This window comes from Gopherus flavomarginatus, chromosome 4 (assembly GCF_025201925.1).
Source record: "Gopherus flavomarginatus isolate rGopFla2 chromosome 4, rGopFla2.mat.asm, whole genome shotgun sequence".
Taxonomy (NCBI): domain Eukaryota; kingdom Metazoa; phylum Chordata; order Testudines; family Testudinidae; genus Gopherus; species Gopherus flavomarginatus.
The window spans coordinates 112,055,041-112,077,900 of record NC_066620.1 but is presented as its reverse complement, the minus strand read 5'-3'; the positions used below and the strand labels follow the sequence as shown (position 1 = coordinate 112,077,900).

General features: G+C 42.9%; 1 protein-coding gene across 1 annotated transcript in view; it reads right to left on the bottom strand.

Annotated features, from left to right (window-relative positions):
* The window catches only part of MAP3K5 (mitogen-activated protein kinase kinase kinase 5), a 171,210-nt gene that overhangs the window by 83,457 nt on the left and 64,893 nt on the right, over positions 1-22,860 (bottom strand). Inside the window, exons 3-6 of the mRNA XM_050949459.1 lie at positions 18,653-18,676; positions 1,626-1,819; positions 1,149-1,317; positions 193-299 (exon numbers count right to left, since the gene is read on the bottom strand). Of these exons, the coding sequence (XP_050805416.1) occupies positions 193-299; positions 1,149-1,317; positions 1,626-1,819; positions 18,653-18,676 (494 nt within the window). The remainder of the gene's footprint in view (positions 1-192; positions 300-1,148; positions 1,318-1,625; positions 1,820-18,652; positions 18,677-22,860) is intronic.

Genomic DNA, 22,860 nt, shown 5'->3' with positions numbered 1-22,860 from the left:
GGGGAAGGAAATTTAGTTGAAAATGGAATTCAGAGAGTCTTGAAAATGCTTCAGTGCAATACATGGGACTAAGACCTGTGTGAGAAGATTCCAGAAGGGGGTCTTGCAATGGGATCACCATGCCCCGTGGAGAGTTTGAAGTAAAACAATAAATCAGATTATTATTTCACAGAGGAGAAAAATTATTCTTACCTGTTTAGTGCAAATGCATAATGAAACTTCACATGGTGATGGGAGGCCAAGTCAAAGGTAGGCAGCTTTTCTAAAGTTTCTACCAATTTCACAATGGAATCGTACTCCTTCCAAGAGAAGGGGAGAATAATGAAGTTGTAAGTGCTTTATGCCAGAAATGTCTATATAAACTCTGCTTGTAAATTGTGGATTGGGAATTTCATACAGAGATCTATTATGAATTCATACTAGGCTTTATTGATTTCAATTTCTTCAATCTCATGTTATGATTGGTGTCATACTCCGCCGCTTATTATAAGGGGACATGGCACTTAACATGAAAATCACTGAAGTCATGTCTGCAGAACTACATAAATATAGATTCATATATTCTTCCACAGAACTGAAGCTTTTAGCATTTATGTCCCACTGCTGTGAAATTGGCTTCAGAGGGTGAATCTGTATTATCTTTCACATTAAGACAGACATATTATGTGATTAATTGTGTTTGAATTATAAAGTACCCTCAGGCTCTTAGTGAAGGTTACTATATAATTGAACTTAATTATTATTCATCCCTTGATCTTTAAAAAAAAGTCTTAATACACCAGAGGCTCATGAACTTAAAGAGACGGTATCACTTCATCTACAGATATAAATTTAAAAGCCATCATTAACCTATGGCCACACATATAATTAATTGTAAAGAAGCAACATATATAACACAATAAGCCGTCTGTTATTAACCCCTGCCAAGCGAGTAGATGCACACACTGTAACTGCAAAAAAAAGCAACAAAGCATCAGTCAAAAAATTTTTTTTCATTAATTTTAATAGTGTCTATAATGCATGTAACAAAAGCACTGTTTTGTTAATGAACCTGTTGCTTACCACACTCTGTAAAAACACCATAGCTTTTACATTGCAGAAGAAGAAGAACTGAAATAACGTTTTATTTCTGAACAGCAAGGTCATACCTGAATGTCTCTATAGGACAGCAGCAAATTTATGACGATGTCCGCAGACAAGAGTTCAATATTATCCACTCGCTGTCGTATCCTTGCCAGCTCTGCAGCTAGCTCTTTGCCTGTGTACAGATTGCGGGCCTTCCTGATATCATTAAGAATGGACTCCCGGAAATATTGGCTACAATTAAACACATTGTTTTAGACATTTCGGGCAAGGACTGTCTTATGTTATGCGTTTGTGCAGTAGCTTAGTACAGTGGGGCCCTAGCTTATAATTCAATACAAATAAATAAAATAAATATTTTTTTAAAATAGTTAAAATAATAGTTTTAGAATACTTTTAAAAAACAGTTACTTTCATTCAAATTATTCCATGGAAAATGCTATAGAATTTTAACATTTCCCTGAGGAAACCTACCACCAATATCAAATTCATATCCATAAAAACGTGTGTGTTTTATGGGAGGAGATGAGAGGAGATCTTACCTTGAACTGGCCTGTGCCACCTTCAAGAGTTGAATGAAGCGATCCACCAAAGGTAAACATATTGGCCCGAGGAGCAATTCAAAACTGGGCTGCATAAGCTCTGTTAATCCCTTCATAAAACTGCTATCACAGCAGTACACTTTGTTATGTGGGGTTATCATATATGGAACAAATATGTAGTTACCAGTGCACATCTGTGAAAACAAGATGCAATAGTTAAGACAGTTATTTCTATATTATGGGCCTCAAGTTAGAAATAGTTAATCGCAAAGAGTGAAATCCTGGCACCACTGAAGTCAATGGGAATTCTGCCATTCACTTCAACTGGGTCAGGATTTCATTGATTCATAGATTCATTTCTCCTAAATGGTTTAGGATTATGCAATTTAATTTTCAGATGGAATATGAGGACCAGCTGAAATACATTCTTTTTGATTTCTGAATTGTTTTCATAAAATGGGTCCTTTTAAGAGCTTCACTCTCACTCTTCAATAGCCAGCATATTAACTTATAAGAAAGATTCTTCTAACTACTTTAGTAGCCTGCAGCATGCCCATGCATCCCAGGTCATCAGCTTAATTCTAAAGTGGAGAGCGAGGTGGACTGTTTTCAAAATGACTTATATTGAAAAGGTAGCAGTATAACCCTCTGAGGACTTGGTACACAGTTTAAGTCAGCCCCATAAACGTTACAAGCCATGAACACTGAAAGCCATTTGCATTATCTTGAGATAATTATGTGAAGACAAATCTCCTATGGACTGGAGGGGCGGGGGACTCAGAGCTCCAGGCCAGGGGGGACCCTTAGGCATTATGATTTGACTTCTATTTTGGGGGGGGCAAGAGCTGACGGGGCTCCGGCCAGATACCACACAGCAGGGCCCAGGGAGGGAGCACCACCTTCACCCCCTGAATCACTTCAGCAGGCCACTCAGACTGTCTGGGTTGTGGGGGGTGGCAGGCACAACCAAAAATTATAACTCAAAGGTGGGGCGCTCAGCTCAAGAAGTTTGAAAACCGCTCAGGGTGCAGGGAGGGGGGTATCTAGGGGCTGTGTGTGAGGAGGGGGGTAGCTCAAGGTGCAGGGAGGGGGTATCTAGGGGCTGTGTGGAGGCAGAGGGTGGTTCAGGGTGCAGGGAGGAGGTAGTTAGGGACTGTGTGCTGTGAGGGTGTAGTTCAGGGTGCAGGAAGGGGGCTAGCTAGGGGCTGCATGCTGGGAAGGGTGTAGCTCAGAGTGAAGGGAGAGTGGTAGCTAGGGGCTGTGTGCAGGCTTGGGAGGTATCTCAGGTTGCAGGGAAGGGGTAGCTGGGGCAGTATGTGGGCAGGGGGGTAGCTCAGAATGCAGGGAGAGGGGGAGGGGAGGGGCTGTGTGCCGGGACAGCTCCCCCTGTGGTGGCTGCTCCCCGAGGGCTCTGCTGGCCTCGGAGCTGGGTCCCCACACCCACGCAGCTCTTACTGGTTGCATGAGCAGTCAAGGAGGGCTGGAAGCTGAGGAGCAGCCGCAACCCACTCCATGGCACCGCTAGCCAGAGGAGCAGCTGCCGCACACTGTTTGGCTCTGGCTTCCCTCCTATGATCCAGCCAGAGGACAGGGCCTAAGAGGGACTGGAGGAGAGGAGGAGGTGGGGGGTGGAGCTCCCCCCTGGGACTGCCCCTCTCTGGGTAAGGCACTGCAGTTTGGGAGACCAACACCCTCGTGCACCCCACCAACTCTGCAATGGTCTCAGGGCTTCTGCATGTGCGATTGCTAAGGCTCGGGGCTTCAGCCTCATGTCACTCCTGGCTTCAATCGGGGCAGCAGGGCCCCTGGGCCCCTGGCTCCAGCCTCGTGTCTCTCCCAATGTCAGCCCCCGGGGAGAGGGGCACCAGGGCTCAGGGAACCTGAGAGGTTTCAGACACACGGCCTACGGCCCCTCGAAAAGGCTCAAAGACCCCGCAGGGAGCCTCAGATCCCCAGTTGAGAACTACTGCTGTATGCCACATGCACCAAAGGAACATGTGTGCATAGATAAGCATGTTGAATGTCTGCATTTCTGAAAGACGACCAAGGGACTCCAATGGGACCAGGATTTCACTCCCAGTTTGTATTCCTTTAACTAGTGAATTGGACATCAAAGCAGCAGGGACTCCTTTAGGAAGTAAACTGCATGGATTCCTGCAATTTTGTGCCACAAACTCGTTCCAAGGTTTAGTAGCTCACAGGCCAGCCCACTCTCCTTCTTCAGCAGTGGAAGGAAAGGAGATGTCAGATCACATATACCCTCTCTGGCAAAATGGGCCTCATGCTGTAGAACAATGATGAAAGCTCAATTTTCATGGATTCATAGATTCCAAGCCCAGAAGAGACCATTGTGATCACCTAGTCTGACTTCCTGTAGAACACAGGCCCTGGAACTTCCTCAAAATCATGCCCACAGCAGATCTTTTACAAAATATCCCATCTTGATTTAAAAATTGCCAGTGATAGAGAATCCACTATGACCTTTGGTATGGTCTTCCAGTGGTAAACTACTCTCTGTTAAAAATTTACACCTTATTTCCAGTCTCAATTTGCCTAGCTTCAACTTCTACCCACCAGAATGTGTCATACCTTTCTCTGCTAAATTGAAGACCCAGTTATCAAATATTTGTTCCCCAAGTACTTACAGACTGCAATCAAGGCACCTCTTAACCTTCTCTTTGTTGAGCTAAAAGGACTGAGCTCCTTGAGTAACATATATCACTATAAGCATGTTTTCTAACACTTAAATGCTTCTATTGGCTCTTCTCTGAACCCTCTCCAATTCATCAACATTGTTCTTGAACTGGGGACACCAGAACTGGACACAATATTCCAGCAATGATCACACGAGTGACCAACACAGAGGTAAAAGAACCTCCCTACTCCTAATCAAGATTCCCCTGTTTATGCATCCAAGGACTGCATTAGCCCTTTTGGGCACAGTGTTGCACTGGGAGCAGATGTTCAGCAGATTATCCTGGGAAGCAGTGAAACTGAAAAAGACTTGGGACTCAGAGGATCAAGCTCCCCATCCTGGCCTATATTCTTTGTTCCTAGATGTATACATTTGCATTCAGCCACACTAAAACGCATATTGTTTGCTTGTGCCCAGCTTCCCAAAACTTTCAAACTCTGGAGCCCAAGTTATACCCACCAACCAAATGCGCATACACACAATATGAATTGTACACAAAACGTGTATTTGTGCATGCAAAACTGGTTTCTGAACATTAAATTGCTGGTTTTATCTGTATAAATCTGTGTTTTGTGTACATAAACACTGGTTTGTAAACATAGTTTAGGAAATTATGTTTGAAAATTTTGCCCATTATATTGAGATGAAGCAGATGGTACAATGGTGGACTCTAGAAAACCCTAAGAGAGAGGCTGACCGACTAGGTTGGGCTGCTGAAAAAGTATCCAACACCTTACTAGACATTATTATTAGTACAAAGTATTTTCCAGGTGGGGTCCCACGGTGTGAGTTACTGCACAAACACAATCTTAGACAGGCCTTACCCCCAAGCAGTTTACAATCTAAATAGAGCAGAGAGACAAAAGAGGGGAGAGGAAACAGACATACACAGGTGAGTTCAGTGCTGAACCTGGAGTACTCCCGGACCAATAAGCTAACAACCAGACCACACTGCTTTCTAGGATTATTATCTCTATTCAACAAAGAATGAAGGTACAGAGCGATAAAGCCATTTGCCCAAGGTCACACAAGAACAGTGGCAGAAGCTCTCCCGGATTACAAGCGAATATCTGAACCACATGACCATTCTTACTCTCAACATCCAACACTGTTCCTTCTGAAAAACAGAACTTAACGAATAGATTTTTTTTCTACTTTTTTGCCCTTCATTTACAATTTTAAACTAAGTGACCTTCTAGGCAGTCTGGAAATATTTAACTTTTAGTCCCAGACTTGCTAAGTACAAAGTTTAAATTCACTTAGAGTGAAAGTCGCACCCAATTCAGATGGCTTGTGAAAGGCCCCAGGCTCCACTTCTGACCCTACCTGAGAGCCTGAGAGGGGTTACGTGATGTGTAGGGGTCACGGTGGATAAAAATCAATGTTTTTAAAAAAAATCGGTTTTTATTTAAATTGGATTTTTTTGATAAAATGCTTTTTGAGGAAAAACATACCTAAAGATAGTTTTAATTAAGATATCTTTGAGCTATAATGTATCTCATCATGGAATAGGGATTATAAATTCTAATTCTATAGCATGAGATAATATATTCATGTAATGTTTAAAAAAAGCTTTGTAAATGAGTTCAAATAGTTCAAGGATTAGGGACCCAATTTTATGGAGTCCCACAGGCTTCTGTATAGATTATTTTAGGCTAACCTTTCTACCTATCCAATGAGATTCAGTGCTCAGTCTAGAAGATACCATCACAGGTGCTTAGTTTTTAAAGTTCTTAGACTGTGGATTTGTATATCCAGAAGTAACATGCTTGTTAACAGCAAACGTGTTTTTAAATAAATACATAATATACAGAAGTGAGAAATAACAGACCTCAGCTTTATTGTCCCTCTGCAAATTTGTGTACACAGAGTCAAGTCCTTACCTCTCTCTAAAAGTGCAAAGTTTCAAAAAGTTCAATGAATAGAAGATTATTGGGGGGCAGAAGAGATCTGGACAAGGAAAAGAAGTCTGGAGATAAATGTGAGAAGCAAGGGACTTATGCTTGTTTTGTTAAAATATTATATGTTTGCTGTTGAAATAAAAAATCCAGAATACTTAACGTTGTTGCTTAGTTAAATAAAACAATTTAAATGTCTGTCTGGTGATGTTCTCCTCCTAATACAGCATGGCAAGAAACTCCTCCTAATATGAATAATTAACCCATTAAATTGGAGATAGTTCACCTCCCAATGACTTCATAAATATCTGCTTTGGTAAATGAACTAACCAAACAATCATTCATTTTCTGATATAGCTGTAAAATTAATCTGAAAAGTTTTCAAAATAAATCACTGTTTAAAAATATATAGTGTGTACCTTCTAAAATGAAACCTACAACTATCTCTGAGTTGTGAAGACTATGTATTAAGGTTATATCAACCAACAAGAATGCACTTGTATGTAGAAAACCATGATTAAATTGAGTCTTCCTGACTAGTGATTTAAATCATGATTTAAATCAAATCCACTCTGGTAGGGGTTTACATGGGATGAATCTACAAACCTCCATACAACTACAAACCCCCTAGCTGAACACTTAGGTCATGATCCTGCATTGCACTGTGCATGGGCACAGTAGGGCAGTGGCACACCCATGAACACTGAATTGCAGGACCAGGGCCTTACAATATTTAATCAGCAGCAGTGGCGAGCAAAGTTTTGCAACCTAGGGTGATGGGTCATGATTGGGGGTGCCTGCATTCCTCTGCTGCTGCTGCTGCCTCCTCCTCGCTCCATTGAGAGGGCACCGACCACCCACAGCAGCACTTTCTGCACCCGGAACCACAACCCTAATCCCAGGCTTGTGCAGAAGGGAGGCTCGGGGTAAAGGGAAAAGGGGAGGGGTGTGCCAGATAGTAAGCCTGCCCTGCACTCACCCAGCAGTAGTAGTTCCCGTCCCATGGGCTAGCTCCCCATTCTGGCCCTGGCTGCTTGGCACACAGGGAGGGACAGCTCAGTGGTTTGAGCATTGGCTTGCTAAACCCAGGGGGCCATTTAGGGATCTGGGGCAAAAATCCATCTGGGGATTGGTCCTGCTTTGAGCAGGGGGTTGGACTAGATGACCTCCTGAGGTCCCTTCCAACCCTGACATTCTATGAACAATCTATGAACAGTGCCACTCAGGTTGGCTCGACTGCCCCTCTGTCATGGTGGCCAGGCCAAATCTGATTGAGTGGCATTGTGACATGTTATCCCTTGCACCATTTTGCAGTGCCTTGAGCAGGGAGTCACACCGATCCCTGTGTGACAGGAGCCCCTGTTGTCAGGTGACAAGACATCACATACACACCTAAAGGCTATGGGGCTGGGAGTGTCACTGTCTTGTTCTCCTTATTAACTCCACCACTGAGGAGCAGCAGCCAAGGAGTACAACAAGCAGAAGCCAAAATGGCTTTTATTCACCAGAGAGCTACAATTGCACCCAGCGACTGCAGTGCAGACACACCCGTAATGCTAATGGATGTACCTTCTTGGAAAGGTGGGGGGCTTTAGCCCTACAGCCATATTCACAAATGAAGAGAGGAAAAGAGGTTAGCCAGGCATAACGGTTAACCTTCCCACTCCCTCTGCTCCAGTCATGGGAGAAGGAAAGGCAGCAACTGGCCTACGACCAACACAGGAAGTGAAGGGACATCCTACTTCTAATTAACTGTCTTTTCTTAGGAGGAGTGTTGGGGAGACAAAACTAGGAGAAAGGCTTATGTGGTTGGCAATTTATTCTTAGGGTATTTTACTTCCTGATGTTTATTCAGAGAATTAAAAAAATAAATAAATAAAACTGTGACTAGCTTGTGGGGAAGATTCTGAGACCTCTGGGACATTGTCAAGTGGAGTTTTTAAATACAAAACAACATTGGAAAAGGATGTTTTTCAGCTTCTGAAACCCACAAGATTCAAACGCTCATTCTGGTATGATTCTTGGATCACCTCCAGAAATAGAGTACTAACCCTTCATAACCTTACAAACAGGAAAGCTGCTCTTTCTTTAGTGTATCTGAGTGCTTTTCATTCATTTTTGAGCAACAGTTCTTGAGAACCCAATCCTGATTTTACTTTTTTACACCAATAGAATTTTGAATGGAATAATAAAGCAAGCAAACTTATAGTCACACACATTTTTATTATTAAATACAAACAAACAAAAAACTGCTCAACTTGCTCTGCCTGAAATGAAGTATAAATTTACTTTTATGGCCCTCAAGAAAGCAGCAAGCAAAGAATACAGAAAATTGTTAGACCTGAAGAAGAGCTCTGTGTAAGCTTGAAAGCATCTCTCTATCACCAACAGAAGTTGGTCCAATAAAACATATTGACTTGTCACCCACTTTGTCACTACTGACATGAATATGACACAAGGCCCAGTTCTCAATTACATGACTGCCCTTTCTTTGCCACTCTGGCACTGTAAAGGAGCCTTTAAAATGGGTAGAAATGGCACCCCGACAATACAATTGGACAAAAATTCCATTTTCCAATCCACCAGGTGGGTGAGGTAAAATCTTTTATTAGACCAGCTTCTGTTGGTGAGAGAGACAAGCTTGTGAGCTTAGACAGAGCACTTCTTCTGGGAAGCTCTCCAGTCAGCTCGATTTAGAATCTCATCCTTAGTCAGTGAGACGACACTCATACAAAGATATGCACATGCGTAAATGCTTTGCTGGACTGGGACCAAAATTTTCAGCACCTTGCAGAATCAGGCCTCTTATTAAGAGATTATCCATATTGCTGTAAATCAGGGTGTATTTCATCAAACCAGTCAGACTAATTAGAAAATGGAAGCACTAGGAGGAGTTAGTAACATGTGAGCAAATGTTTATTGCCTTGTGACTAAACAAGTGATTCATTCAAGTGTTTTCAGTGATGTCTTTTTATAATATCCTTTCACAGCTCACGGCCTACTACTACACAACCTTCAAGGCTTATTCTCCGAGCATTTTTCAGACTAAATCTAGTACCTAGAACTATGAAAACTATCAGAAGACTTTGTGTTGCTCACAGCTAGAAGTGTCTGTATCCAACAATCCTTTTTGTCTTGCTTTTTCATCCCTTTAAAAAAAAAAAGCCCCATCTCTGTTTCTTTAAGATATAATAAAAGTTCCTGGTATTCACTTTAATTACATTCTGAACATTAGAAGGAGGGGAAAAAATCTACATTCCTTTTATTATTCACATCACATATAAAGCCCCTTTATCCTCCACACAGGTTGTTCCTACACAGAGGGAATGGAAACTCGGTACAATCTGATTCAGAGATCATGTCTTCTGATGTGATTGAAAGCACCTCACACAATGTGGGCACTGCCATGTTCTAAAGAAAGAAAGAAATAGCTTATTTGGCATGCTGTGTGTCAGTGTAGGAATCGACATCCTAGAGAAGGGGGTAGGGTTTCATCCCAACAAACCGACAAATTTGGAGGATTCACCCCAGGCAAGAGGCAACCTCAACCAACCTCTTGGGTCCCTGACAGCCTATCTTCTATAGAGATCCCTTAACTATCAGCTATCTCCAGGATCTCACCTGAGGAAAGGTGGAATCTGCACAGGAGGAGGAGTCTTCATGAACTTGCAATGCTTTGCCTTATGGGCTAAGAAATCTGCTACAGCCAACCAGCACAGCCAGAACCCCCCAAATTTAGCTTTTTATTTTCATCTGAGGGAAAAGTTGCCAACAGTCTTGGTAATAGAAACTACTCTCCCTGTGGGTTCACTCACATTATGATTCACTTCAGCTTTCTGCAATCCTCCCGCTGGCTCTCTTGAGGCATATCTATGATTATTTCAGCGTTTCTGATGTAAATTTGTCGAAGACGGCAGATCTCTGACTACACATGGTGCCGTGTGTAACAGATGGCATAACTCTAAAACAAGTTATTAAACCTGTTTTCCCAGAGAATTTTCAGTAATCAAATCATCTTACCATGTGTTGATGTTACAGAGAATACAAATACACAGTATGGGCGTTTCTACTCCCACTGAAGCGAATGGGAGCTTTGCTATTGACATGAATGGGGACAGCATTGGAGCCAAGACTTAAAGTCAATTAAAGAGCAGGGCACATTAAAGATATCAGGAATGACCTATAAATCATGTCTCACTTTCATTCGGTGTCCAGATTTAAAGGTACATTCTCACTTTGTATCAAACATGAAATGATCACTGTGCATTTCATATGTGGAATAAGGGAAGAATAAGCCCCTTAGTGTTTATAAAGCCTTGGTGTGCCACAAGTCTATATAGGAGGACTCAGTGTCTGATTTTGATGGTCTCCACTCCAGATTTCCTCATAAAAGAGTCCTAGATTCTTTCAAGGAGAACCCAGGTAACAAACAAATCAGTCAATGAACTCAAAATATCAAAGAGTCAGCAAGGCTTACTGATCTAAATTCACTTTACTGAACAAATCAAAAATATCTTACTGTATTTACACGAGGTTACAACTTTCCCTTCCTTCCCTTACACTCCCTTTCACACACCCCGTCTCTCTTATATATATATAAAAAAATAAAATTCAAAAATAAACAAAGTGGGTCGCACTACCTATTATTTAGGTTACCCAACCCTTCCTGTCACAATATCCTGTTTTAAGGTGCTTATGACATTGCCAATCTTCAACCATTTGTGATGAAATTGTGCAGCCTGGGTGGGAACTAGCCCAGGCTGATATATATTACATTTTGAAAACCTCAGCTAAGAGTTGAGCTGTCCCCAAGGATAAGGCAAAGCTGTTGTTTTGAAATGTTAATGTTCTGGTGCCCCCATGCCTTGGAGCAGGGGCTTGAAATTTGGTAGGAAGTGGGGGGCCCTTTCACTGGGGGTATGTCTGTTGCTGTTCCCGCGGGGAAAAAAACACTCAAAATTGGCCAAATTATAAGCCTTTGAAAAATCGCAATTCACTCATGCTCAGGAGAGACTTCTTAGAAGATTCCATTCTCACTGAGCAGGGTTGAGCCTCTCACAGCTTCTAGCACTGAGCAGACTGCATGCACCATCCCCACAGAGCAACTGAACATACTCCCTCCAAGTTCAGTTACCTGCACAGTGTGGACCTGCTCTGGGAATACATCAGGGTTATGTAATGAAGGAGACTGTTGTCTTTAGGACTCCTGCTTCATTTGTTGCAGAAGACTAAAGGTGTTTAGTGAATGAAATGAGGATTGCAGGAAGAGAAAAGGCAATCTTATAAGTAAGGCAGCTGAATTCCACCCAGGCAGGGAACTGGATTCTACCCCTGCCTCTGCCATAGAGTTCCAATGTGATGCTAAGCAAGTCACTTAAACCAAACTTTCCACAGATGGTCACTAATTCATAGTGTGTGCCTCAGTTTGAGACCCTGGGGTTTGATGTGCAGAGAGCTGACCACTCACAGCTCCAATTGAAATCAACAGGAGCTGTGCTTTGAACATGTCAAGTGCTAAGTACTCTGAAGAATCAGGTCCTATGTGTCTGAGATTGGGCACCCAAAATCAGCAGATACTTTTGACCTTAATCTTTGTGGCTCAGCTCCCCATCTGTAACAAGGGATAATAGCACCCCCACATCTCACAGGTTTCTGAATCACTCACATACTGAAGTGATAAGCACCACAGAAAAGCCTGTAAGGAAATTAATGACTCTGTTGTAAGAGCAGAATTAGAGTGGTGTGCAGTAAATAATTCATTGAACAATGAGGAGAAAAGATATTGCACAGTAGCTCATTAAGTGAGCACTGAGCTTATAGTATTTTATATACCACCAAACTTGCTACCACTGACCACCTGCTCACCTCACCTAGCACAATGTGGCCTCAATATATTGATCATGGCCTATGGAACTACAGTAGTATGTCTATTATAAATAAGATAATGATAATACCGTGGTTGTCATTAAAAATGCAATAAATTATCCACAGTTAGCACTGTGTGGTATCTGCAATACCACTTAACATTCCTTTACTTAGATACCTCAGCATCAAACCACCCACACCACAGGAAAACCTATGGCAGGGAACTGTAATGGAGGATGACTTTATGAGCTAACTCTCAGATCATTCTGTCAGACATAGGATGCAGAGCTGGTGGAAGCTGCCCAAGGCTTGTTCCAACCACTTTTTAGCCTGCCACAGCCCAGACCAGCTCAGAGAAGGCAATACAGTGGCATCAGTGTCAGGAAGGGGGCAGGGAAGGATATTGCAGGGGGAGAGGACTGGAGCTGCTGTGGATGAGAGTGGGGCAGGCTCAACAACTTTAAATAGTGCACCATTGCCCCTGGTTTCAGGGGATAGGTGGGGATTACAAAAGTTCTCCCTTCCACTGTGTGGAAGACACCATGGGGGCAGCCCCCAAACCCATTCTATGGTCAGGTTCATCACCCGGAGGCCCCACACCTCCTCAGCAACAATGGGTCTCTGGCATGCCCCGTGCCAGATCCCTCACACCAGGGCTCCATTGGAGGAGCACTGCCAGAGCTGCCTAAGCAATCCCTCAGGATATGCCTTAAACGGAGGCTCTGCCGTCATGGAGAGGAGCTGTGGAAAAATATTACAATCACAAACTATATAACATTTCCACTCATAGCTCCCAGGGGCCAGTGGGGAAAAATGTATATCCCTCCTGGCCCACCCCGGCATCCCTATTCACTAATCCTCTCCCATGTGGATACCCTGAACCTACCTTTTATAGGGTCCAGTGGAAGGGAATAACACTGCTGCAGAGGTGGTTAACCCTCCTTTTGTGTCAGAGGTTGTTCTCCTCTCCATCCTGCACTGTTCTTAGAGGTGATCAGTCTAACAATTATTTTGACTCATATTGCCATTAACCTGAACTGCAGCTATTTGTCCCAATAAATAAGACGTAAACCATAGAGGACTGAATTAAATAGAAATTGACCAGCTAGCATAAGCAAAGTGCATCCACACAACACAGCCTTTATGCCAACATTTAAAAAAAAAAACAGAATTCCTTTTAGTAACAATTTTTAAAATGGCTCCACTGGCTGCCTTTTTGACCTCAAAAACTATGCTTAAAGTCATAAACATCAAAATAGCTCTCTTCTATCAAGCCACCTTTGTTTCTAAGGTTATTGCAATATACGGAATAAATACTTTTGTTATTTTCAAACTTTATCCACTGGATTACTATAAAATCACATTGTAACAGGAAATGAACATTTGCTGTTATCTTCCCCTACTCTCCCCACAAAAACTTTGCTGTAGTTTAGCCTTCCAGTATAATATTGGCTATTACTCTGAAGGAGAATATCCTGTTGCCAGGAGCGGCACCAAAGTTTTTGGCACCCTAGGCGGAGGGCTGGCTCACCGGTCCTGCGGCTCCGGTGGACCTGCCGCAGGTGTGCCTGTGGATGCTCCACCGGAGCCGCGGCATCAGCGGACCGTCCGCAGGAACGTCTGTGGGAAGTCCACCAGAGCAGTCTGCCGCCCTCCCAAATCCTGGTGCCCTAGGCGACCGCCTAGGTCGCCTAAATGGAAGTGCCGGCCCTGCCTGTTGCAACAAAAACCAAAACAGCTGGCAATGAATTTTTGTAGGAAGACAAGGTTCAAAAGAAACAAACACCAATTACTTACGACACACACATACACACACCTATTTTGCAACTCATTTAACCCCTTGGTGACAAGAGATCCTGTTGTTCCATTCCTGGAAATATATATATGTTACATAAACACCACGTACTAGCGTTTCAGGGAATGGAAACATTTTTTCAGATAATTATTCTTATGTTTCAGTTCAATGCCTGATAGAAGATCCTTTATATAACTATAACTTACAAGATCATTGCCCTGTTCCATTCATTACCTCTGAAGCATCTGGCATTGGCCACTGTAGGAAGACAGGATATTGGGCTAGATGGACCATTGGTCTGACCCAGTATGGCTGTTCTTATGTTCACTGATTTATCTTTCTCCAATTTATTTTTAGTCCAATCTTAAAGCACTGTACAAACATTGACTTAAACAGATCTTACAGAACCTATCAGGCAACAATTATACCCACTTTATAGCCAGGAAAACTGAGGCACAAACAAATTAAGGGGAAGATTTTCAAAGACACAGTGTTTAACTCCCACTGACAGTAAACAGAAGCTGGGCACCTAACTGCTCATTGGAAATCCCTCTCCAAGTGACTTGTCGAGGTCACGTAGTAAATCACTGGAGAGGTTGTGAAGAGAACCTAGATCTACTAACACTCTCCCCTGTTCTAAGCACTAGGGTTTGCTTCCTCACAAAAAAAGAGGTTTCTAAGCATATCCAGGTAACATCAATAATCCTCCAAAAACACATTTTATATAGAATTTATAGAAACTGGGTTTTTTTAAAGCCAGATAACAAGTCCACCATTCTCTCTTCCAATTTCGATGCAAAATATATCATCTCTTAATCAGAATAGTAATGTCAAGTTTCCAACCCTCTTACTGAGTCTCTGCAACTGTCGTATCAACATATTAACAGGCAATGTTTTCACATTAGTCGACTCTATGTGATACTGCCTGCTCATTTCCTGATAGCAGGGTTTCCTCCATTTGCCTTTTCATATCAAGGACAATCAGCCCTTTACCAAAATGTTTGCCTTTAAAAACATGCTCGCAAGCTAATTCACAGCAGAAATGGCATTGCTCTCAAGCCTATCCTTATTTTTAAAGGCCTAAGTGATCATTTAATCCATTTTTACCTCTGGAAGATGTGGGAGGATCTTTTTGTTGCAGTGATGTCATCAATTCTCAGAATGCCTGCACAAGCACTTTTACAAGAAGTTAAAAGAAAGAATTTTTACCTGTCATTCTTTTCAGTTTCTTAAGAGAAAATGATCAGACAGTCTACTGCTACTTTAAGTTCAGTTTTAGAGCCAAATTCTGCACTGATTTCTCTGAATTCTCTTAGAAACCATGCCAATTGTCTTAAATACATTTATTTACCTACCTGAAAAGTTATCTCAGTATTTGCAGTAGTCAGGAAAGTGCGAGAGAAGATTGCAGCTACTTGAATTTATCTATCATCTGAGGCAAATTCCTAAAATTAAACACTATACGCCTTAATTAGGAAAGCCCACTCAAGTAAACAGGATGGAGTAGGTGTAAATGAAAAGAGTTGTCATAAACAGATAGCTACGGGTTAATGTCTCTTTCACCTATAAAGGGATTAACAAACAGTAACCTGAAACACCGGACCAGAGGACCAATCAGGAAACAAGACTTTTTCAAATCTGGGTGGAGGGAAGTTTTGGGTGTGAGTCCTTTGTTCTTGTTCTGTTCTTTTCTCGGCTCTGAGAGGGACCACAGGAATCTCCAGGCTTTCTAATCTTCTGTTTCCAAGTTGTAAGTACAAGGATAGTAAGACAATAGGTTTTATATTGTTTTTTTGTATTTACATGTGTGTAGTTGCTGGAGTGTATTCTTTTTGGATAAGGCTGTTTATTCATTTTCTTTTAAGGAATTGACCCTGTATATTGTCACCTTAATACAGAGACCATTTTATGTCCTTTTTCTTTCTTTTTATATAAAGCTTTCTTTTTAAGACCTGTTGGAGTTTTTTCTTTTGTGGGGACTCCAGGGAATTGAGTCTGCAGCTCACCAGAGAATTGGTGGGAGGAAGAAGTCAGGGGGAAACTCTCTTTGTGTTAGATTTACTAAGCCTGACTTTGCATACCCTGTGGTGAGGGGAGAGGGAGATTTGATCTCTCAGTATTTGTGTTTCAAGGACTTGAAGCAGGGAATCTCCTAGGTCGTCCAGGGAGGGGAGCCTGGGAGGAAGTAACAAGGAAACAAGGGGAGGGGGTTATTTCCCTTTGTTTTAAGACTCAAGGCATCTGAGTCTGGGGGTCCCCCAGAGAAGGTTTTGGGGAGACCACAGTGAGCTAGGCACTGTATAATTCCTGGTTGGTGGCAGCAATTACCAGGTCCAAGCTGGTAACTAAGCTTGGAGGTTTTCATGCTAACACCCATATTTTGGACGCTAAGGTCCAGATCTGGGAAGAAATGTTATGACAAGAGTTTTGGACAATATTTGTGTGTAAACCCTGTTATAAAAATTAATGGCCTAAGACCTGGCTATCCTGTAAGGCTCCCAGGGCAGTATGTCTATGACATAAGGAAAGGAAGATTTACAGGGAAATTCCAGAAAATGAATGGATACTGAGCAGCAGAAGTGTAGAGAGCTTCAGTGGCTGGCAACCACAGAGCCACAAATATCAGATGAATAGTGTATCCTCAGCACTCTCAATTCGTAGTCACTTCAATGGATGTCAAAGGAAATCCATACAACAGGCCCTCATTTTTTAAGGAAACCTTCTGCAGCCTCCTCATCTTGTTTCTAGAACAATCCCACCAGATTTCCCTTCCCCGTTCAGGGAACTGATACTGCCCCTATCATAACCTAGTCCCAGATTTGGACCTTAGCATCCAAAATATGGGGGTTAGCATGAAAACCTCCAAGCCTAGTTACCAGCTTGGACCTGGTAAAGCTGCCACCACCCAAAAAATTAGAGTGTTTTGGGGCACTCTGGTCCCCACAAAAACCTTCCCTGGGGACCCCAAGACCCAAATCCCTTGAGTTTCACAACAAAGGGAAATAAACCTTTTCCCTTCCCCCCTCCAGGTGTTCCTGGAGAGATACACAGAAGCAACCTCCGTGAATCTAAGCAGAGGGATTCCACCCTCCCCCGTTTCCAGCCGGGAAACACAAGCACTTCCCTCTTCACCCAGAGGGAATGCAAAGTCAGGCTAGTAAATCTAACACACACAGATTTCCCCCTGACTTCTTCCTCCCACCAATTCCCTGGTGAGCTGCAGACTCAATTCCCTGGAGTTCCCCACTAAAGAAAAAAAACTCCAACAGGTCTTAAAAAGAAAGCTTTACATCAAAAGAAAGAAAAAGTACATAAAAATGGTCTCTCTGTATGAAGGTGACAAATACAGGGTCATTTGCTTAAAAGAATATTGAATAAACAGCCTTATTCAAAAAGAATACAATTCAAAGCACTCCAGCAACTATAGACATGTAAATACAAAAAAAAAACATATAAATCACTAGCTGATCCTTTGTACTTACAACTGGGAAACAGAAGATTAGAAAGCAAGAAATAGAAATCCCCTCATAGCCGAGAGAGCATACAGGCAGAAGACCAAGAACAAAGGACTCACACACAAACTTACCTCCACCCAGAGTTGAAAAAATCCTGTTTCCTGATTGGTCCTCTGGTCAGGTGCTTCAGGTTACTTTTTTTTTTTTTTCAGGTGAAAGAGACATTAACCCTTAGCTATCTGTTTATGACAGCCCCCAAATACCCAGAAGAAAAACACAGTTCATTAAGCAAAATTTCCTGTCTGATTTACCCCTTTCACTGACAGTTCTCCGCTGTTACTTATCATCCATTTACATGTTAGGGATGACAATGAAATGCAAAGACGCACTGGAAACATTCAGCAGCAAATCAAGCTGTTAATTAAATTTAAACATATAATGAATTTAGTATTTGTAAAATTAGCATATGATCATTTATCTTGTTGCTCACCTACCACAAGTATTATTCATCTGCCAGTGCCACCTGGCGAGTAAGTTTGCTCAGAGTTTTGTACTGAGTAACATAAGTTTGATAAGATCTGGTCCGCCCATGCCTGTTAGGTCTGTGCTAATGTATGCACAGCAGCAGAGGACGATCTTTTACTCTGCAGCAGCAGAGCCAGACAGTCAGGGAGCCAGCAAGAGCCAACAGTCAGTGCAAGATGCTCTGTAATTGTATCACAGCTTTCCTGTGAAAAGAGGGAGTGGAAGTCCCAGGCTATGCACAGGAATATGCAGAGGAACTGGATGGGAGTTGAGTGAGTTTGAGTATGCATGTATGTATGACAGAGAGAGAGAGAGAGAGAGAGAGAGAGACACACAATGGTTGCGGTACCGTGTACATACAGCATACAGTCTTTACAAGCAGGAGGACAACACTGCATGTGTTTAAACCAGTTCTGGGGAAGAAAACTAGAAGAAAGGAAGAAGAAATTGCGGGGAAGAGACAGAGAACAGAGAACAAAAACATGGTGGCAAAGAAAAGGGGGGTGTGTGAAAGAAAAATGGGAGAGACTGAGAGGAAAACAGTATTGAAGGGTAGAGAAAAGTAAGAGGTGAGCATGCTACCTAGCAACAGGTTTATGAAATGATGTATACAGTTTGCTGCTGGGAGTGCAAACATTCAGAATTGTAGTTCAACAGAGATGTGAAATAACTATAATGGGAAACATAGGAGGAGAATATTAATGATCCAGGCAGGAAACGGGACAGTATAAATAATATTAAGTGGGACAGAAATCCAAATGTAATTAAAATTTTAAAAAAAAACTCCTACTTACAGTATTCTTCTGGCAAATAATTTCCTGTAAAAATAAAAATGAATATTAAAAACAGAATTTGAATAACCTTTAGAAGATTTATGTGTTTAATACTGTTGGGCACCAATAAACATTTACAGAAGACCTGGAGGGTAGGTATTATATTTTCATTCTGTCAAATTGCTGTAAATAATAAGAATCAGCTCTGCAGAGATATTAAGTATTTAGATCAGATGTGGGCAAACTAAGGTCCGCGGGCCACATCCAGCCCGTGGGACCATCCTGCCCAGCCCCTGAGCTCGCGGCCAGGGAGCCTAGTCCCCGGCCCCTCTCCCGCTTCCCCCCCTCTCCCCCGCAGCCATGCCGCCATGCGTGCTGCGCTCTGGCCTGCCGCTCCCACTGGGGAGTGTGGAGAGCGCAGCTGGCTCTGGCCAAATGTCGTGGCTGCGAGCTCCTGCTGCTGGTAAGGGTGGTAAGGGGGCAGAGAGCAGGGGGGTTGGGTAAGGAAGCAGGGGGCCCTAGGGGGCAGTCAGGGAGGAGGGGGCGGTTGGATGGGGTGGGGTTCTGGGGGGGGGATGTCAGGGGATGGGGAACAGGGAGGGTTGGGAGTAGGAATCCTGGGGGGCCTGTCAGGGCGTGGGGATGTGGATAGGGGTTGGGAGGGCAGTCAGGGGACAGTGAGCAGGGGGGGTTGGATAAGGTGGTGGGATCCCAGGGGGCAGTTAGGGGTGGGGTGTCCCGGGAGAGGGTGGTTAGGGGACGAGGAGCAGAGGGCGGTTGGATAGGGGGTGGGAGTCCCGGGGGGGCCTGTCAGGGGGCGGGAGTGTGGATAAGGGTTGGGGCGGTCAGGGGACAAGGAGCACGGGGGGTTGGATGGGTTGGAAGTTCTGAGGGGGGCAGTCAGGGGGTGGGGGCCAGGCTGTTTGGGGAGGCACAGCCTTCCCCACCCGGCCCTCCATACAGTTGCGCAACCCCGATGTGGCCCTTGGGCCAAAAAGTTTGCCCACCATGATTTAGATATTAACAGATCACTGGAACTGTGGATTTAACTTACATTTTCTTCATCAAAGTGCCCTAAGGATGAATGCCATGCTAGTTTGTGAGACATTTATACTCAACAGGTATCATTTCTACACTGTCTGTGAAAGAGACAGTAAAACTGGCGTAAATGGTAGTTTAAATATTTTTACAATATTCCCAAACTGCACTAGAAGCGTGAATAACTGAGAACCAGTCTGACCACTTACTGCTTGAGTGGTTTGAAACTGAATTTGTACTAATATGTCTCAGGCAAGGAGTGGGTGAAAAATTCCCAGGGGAAATTTGACGTTTTATAGTATTTTTAAAATATTGATCCTGGAGCAGACATGGTTTTGATACGGTAACCCACTATGGCAGTGGTCCCCAACCTTTTTGTGGCCAGTAGCACATTCATGTTTTCAGAAGTGTGTGGCGGGCGCCAATAATTTTTCAAGGCTTATTTTGTATTTGTACATTAAATAATACAAAAATCATCATATTTAATATTACATAATATATGAATCCAGAGAGAAGCTGGAGAGAAGCTATGATGACAGAGAACACCAGTGCCCACAGCCTCCAGCCCCGGAGTTCTCTGTCCCCGGCAGGCGCGGGGCGGAGGCTTCTCTCCCCTGCTGGGCACTAGGCGGGCGCATGTAAGTGCCCGGCGGGCACCATGGCACCCCCGGGCACCACGTTGGGGACCACTGCACTATGGGTTACATATTCAAGGCTTCTTCCTGCACCCCCTATTGATAGTCTGCTTGCAAAACCATGTTTGAAGCCTGATCCTGCTTCTACAGGAATTTTATCATCAATTCCAAAGGAAGCAGAATTAGCAAATGGCTATTCAGTGTAGCAGTCCACACATGCTTCACTGGGTAGGACTGAGCTTATTCATCTCCACACTAAAAATGGAGGGAGAGTCAAACCAATGGTCTTTATTTCTCAGGCTGCACACATAAAACAACTCTACAGCAGCCATGTTTAGTGATATAAGGGTTCGTCTCAGGCAGTTACTTCCAATGAGGTCTGAAGTCAGGGATGGACTGTACCTGCACATATATTCCACTACTTTACAGCTGCCAGCTTGTCAGTTTATCCCCACTTGCCCTACAGCAGAATTTTATTTACTGTTTTTGTTGCTGCTTGTTTGAACTGCAAGTTGCAGGCTGCTTTCCCAACTTCTGGGTAATTATTTTTAAAATGGTACTGAATTCCTTCTCCCATACCCGACATTTAAATTTAAAAAATCCCAAATTTAAATATATGGGGAAAAAGAGGCAAGAAAACCATAATTATACAAAACCATGTGCTCATACATCACCCCTCTTTTAACAGCTGACTGGTGAAAATGCAAGGAGGGCGCATCTTCTTGCATAGGAATCCCTCCTGAGCCACATACACACTTCCATAGCTGTTTTCCAAACCAGGAACCGAAGTAGCTAGGGAGTGGGCCTTTCCACTGTGAACAGGATTTCTCCTGCACACCACAGGAAGCCCGGCTTTTTGTTTTTAAAAATAAATAAATGAAAAGCAGTAAAAAGTCCTATCTAGCCAACTGAAGAAACATAAGGGCTTGTCTATAGAATGCATTAGTCCACACCAGAGGGATGTAAATTCTAGTGCGCACTAGTGTGTCACAGGCTAACTGACCCATGTGGACCCTGCTGGCATTCACTGATATCTCACTAGTGCGTGTTAACATAGTACTGTTTGAAATGGCGCTATAACAACACGCACTAGGGAGATTTAGTGCATGCCAGCAGGGATCACAAGGGCCAGTTAGTGTGCAACACACTAGTGCGCACTGGAATTTACACCCCACTGGTGTGGACTAATGCACTATGTAGAGAGGCCCTAGCAGTACAAATAAACCTAGAGTAAATCATTAATCATTAAGTATTGTTATAGAACTTCTATAAGTTACCCAGTAGTGAAGCTGAGTTTGGAGAAGTTGTGGACCTGGGGGGAGGGCAATGGGTCATTGATGGTGGCACCTTCATTTATACCTATAGGCTTGAAATGCACCAAACACACACCTAAAGACTCCTGCCATCATTAGTTCCGCCACTGAGGTTATCGATTAGCAGGAGGTTTTGTAACTGTGTAAGGGCCTAAACCAGAGCCTACTGAAGTCAATGCAAAGATTCTGAGAGAAGAACCATAACAGAACCTGATCTAAAATAGCTAAGAGATTTGTTGTACTTTTGCTAACTCCTATTACCACTATTGGGCCTGATTCAAAACCCACTGAAGTCAAGAGAAATCTTTCCATTGATTACAATGGGCTTTGGATCAGGCCCATTGAGGGGGGAATTTGGACACCTATAGTCTAGTCCTATAAGCCTTATGCATGCTGAGCTCCCGCTGATTTCAATAAGAGTGCTGCACATGGAGGATTGTGGGATCGGGCCCTTAAAACTATGCAGGGTGGAGTTTTCAAATGTGTCCAGTTACCATGGAGAGTCAATAGTTCGGCATCTAACTTCCTGCAGTGCTTTTGAAATTCCCATCCTTACTGATTACTTATGCAGTACAGTGGACAATGAGGCCATAGTAAAAGAAGTAATAAAATTAAATTCAAACAGCTATTTTGTCATTAGATTTTTACTCTGAGGGCACAGACAAATACACTCTTGTGTTGAAAAGAGAAAGAAAGACAGAAAGATGGGTAAACCACAGAAACTTACATGAAATAGGCTGCTCCTAAACAGAGCCTTCCTCAGCAGTATACTCTGAAATTTGCACAGTAGACAAATATTTCTCACTATTTATAAACTGAGAATTATATTTTAATTTAAATAAAACTCATAATTAAAATGAGTATTTATGAAACTTTCTGGTAGCCACAAAAATTGTTACTAAGTGACAGGTTATAAACACTGACTTCTCAGTGACGAAGTCATTTTCTGGGTAGTTTTAACAGTGATTTTGACAATCAGAAGAACACTATGCTCAAACAGAAAGTATAACAATAAGGTAGCTCTTATGTTTCATAATAAAGCAGGCTAGAAATTAGCTTAAAGAGGCCTGTGTTGTCCAGTGGATTAACACAAAATGCTAGTTTTATTCACAAATCCAAGAGCACATCAACACTGTCCCGTAGTTCAGACAATGGTGATGTGAACAGCAGTGTGCACCAAAATGCTGCGCTGTAACTCCCCACATAAGGGCACTGTGGGTACACACTTCCAGGTTCCTAGTTT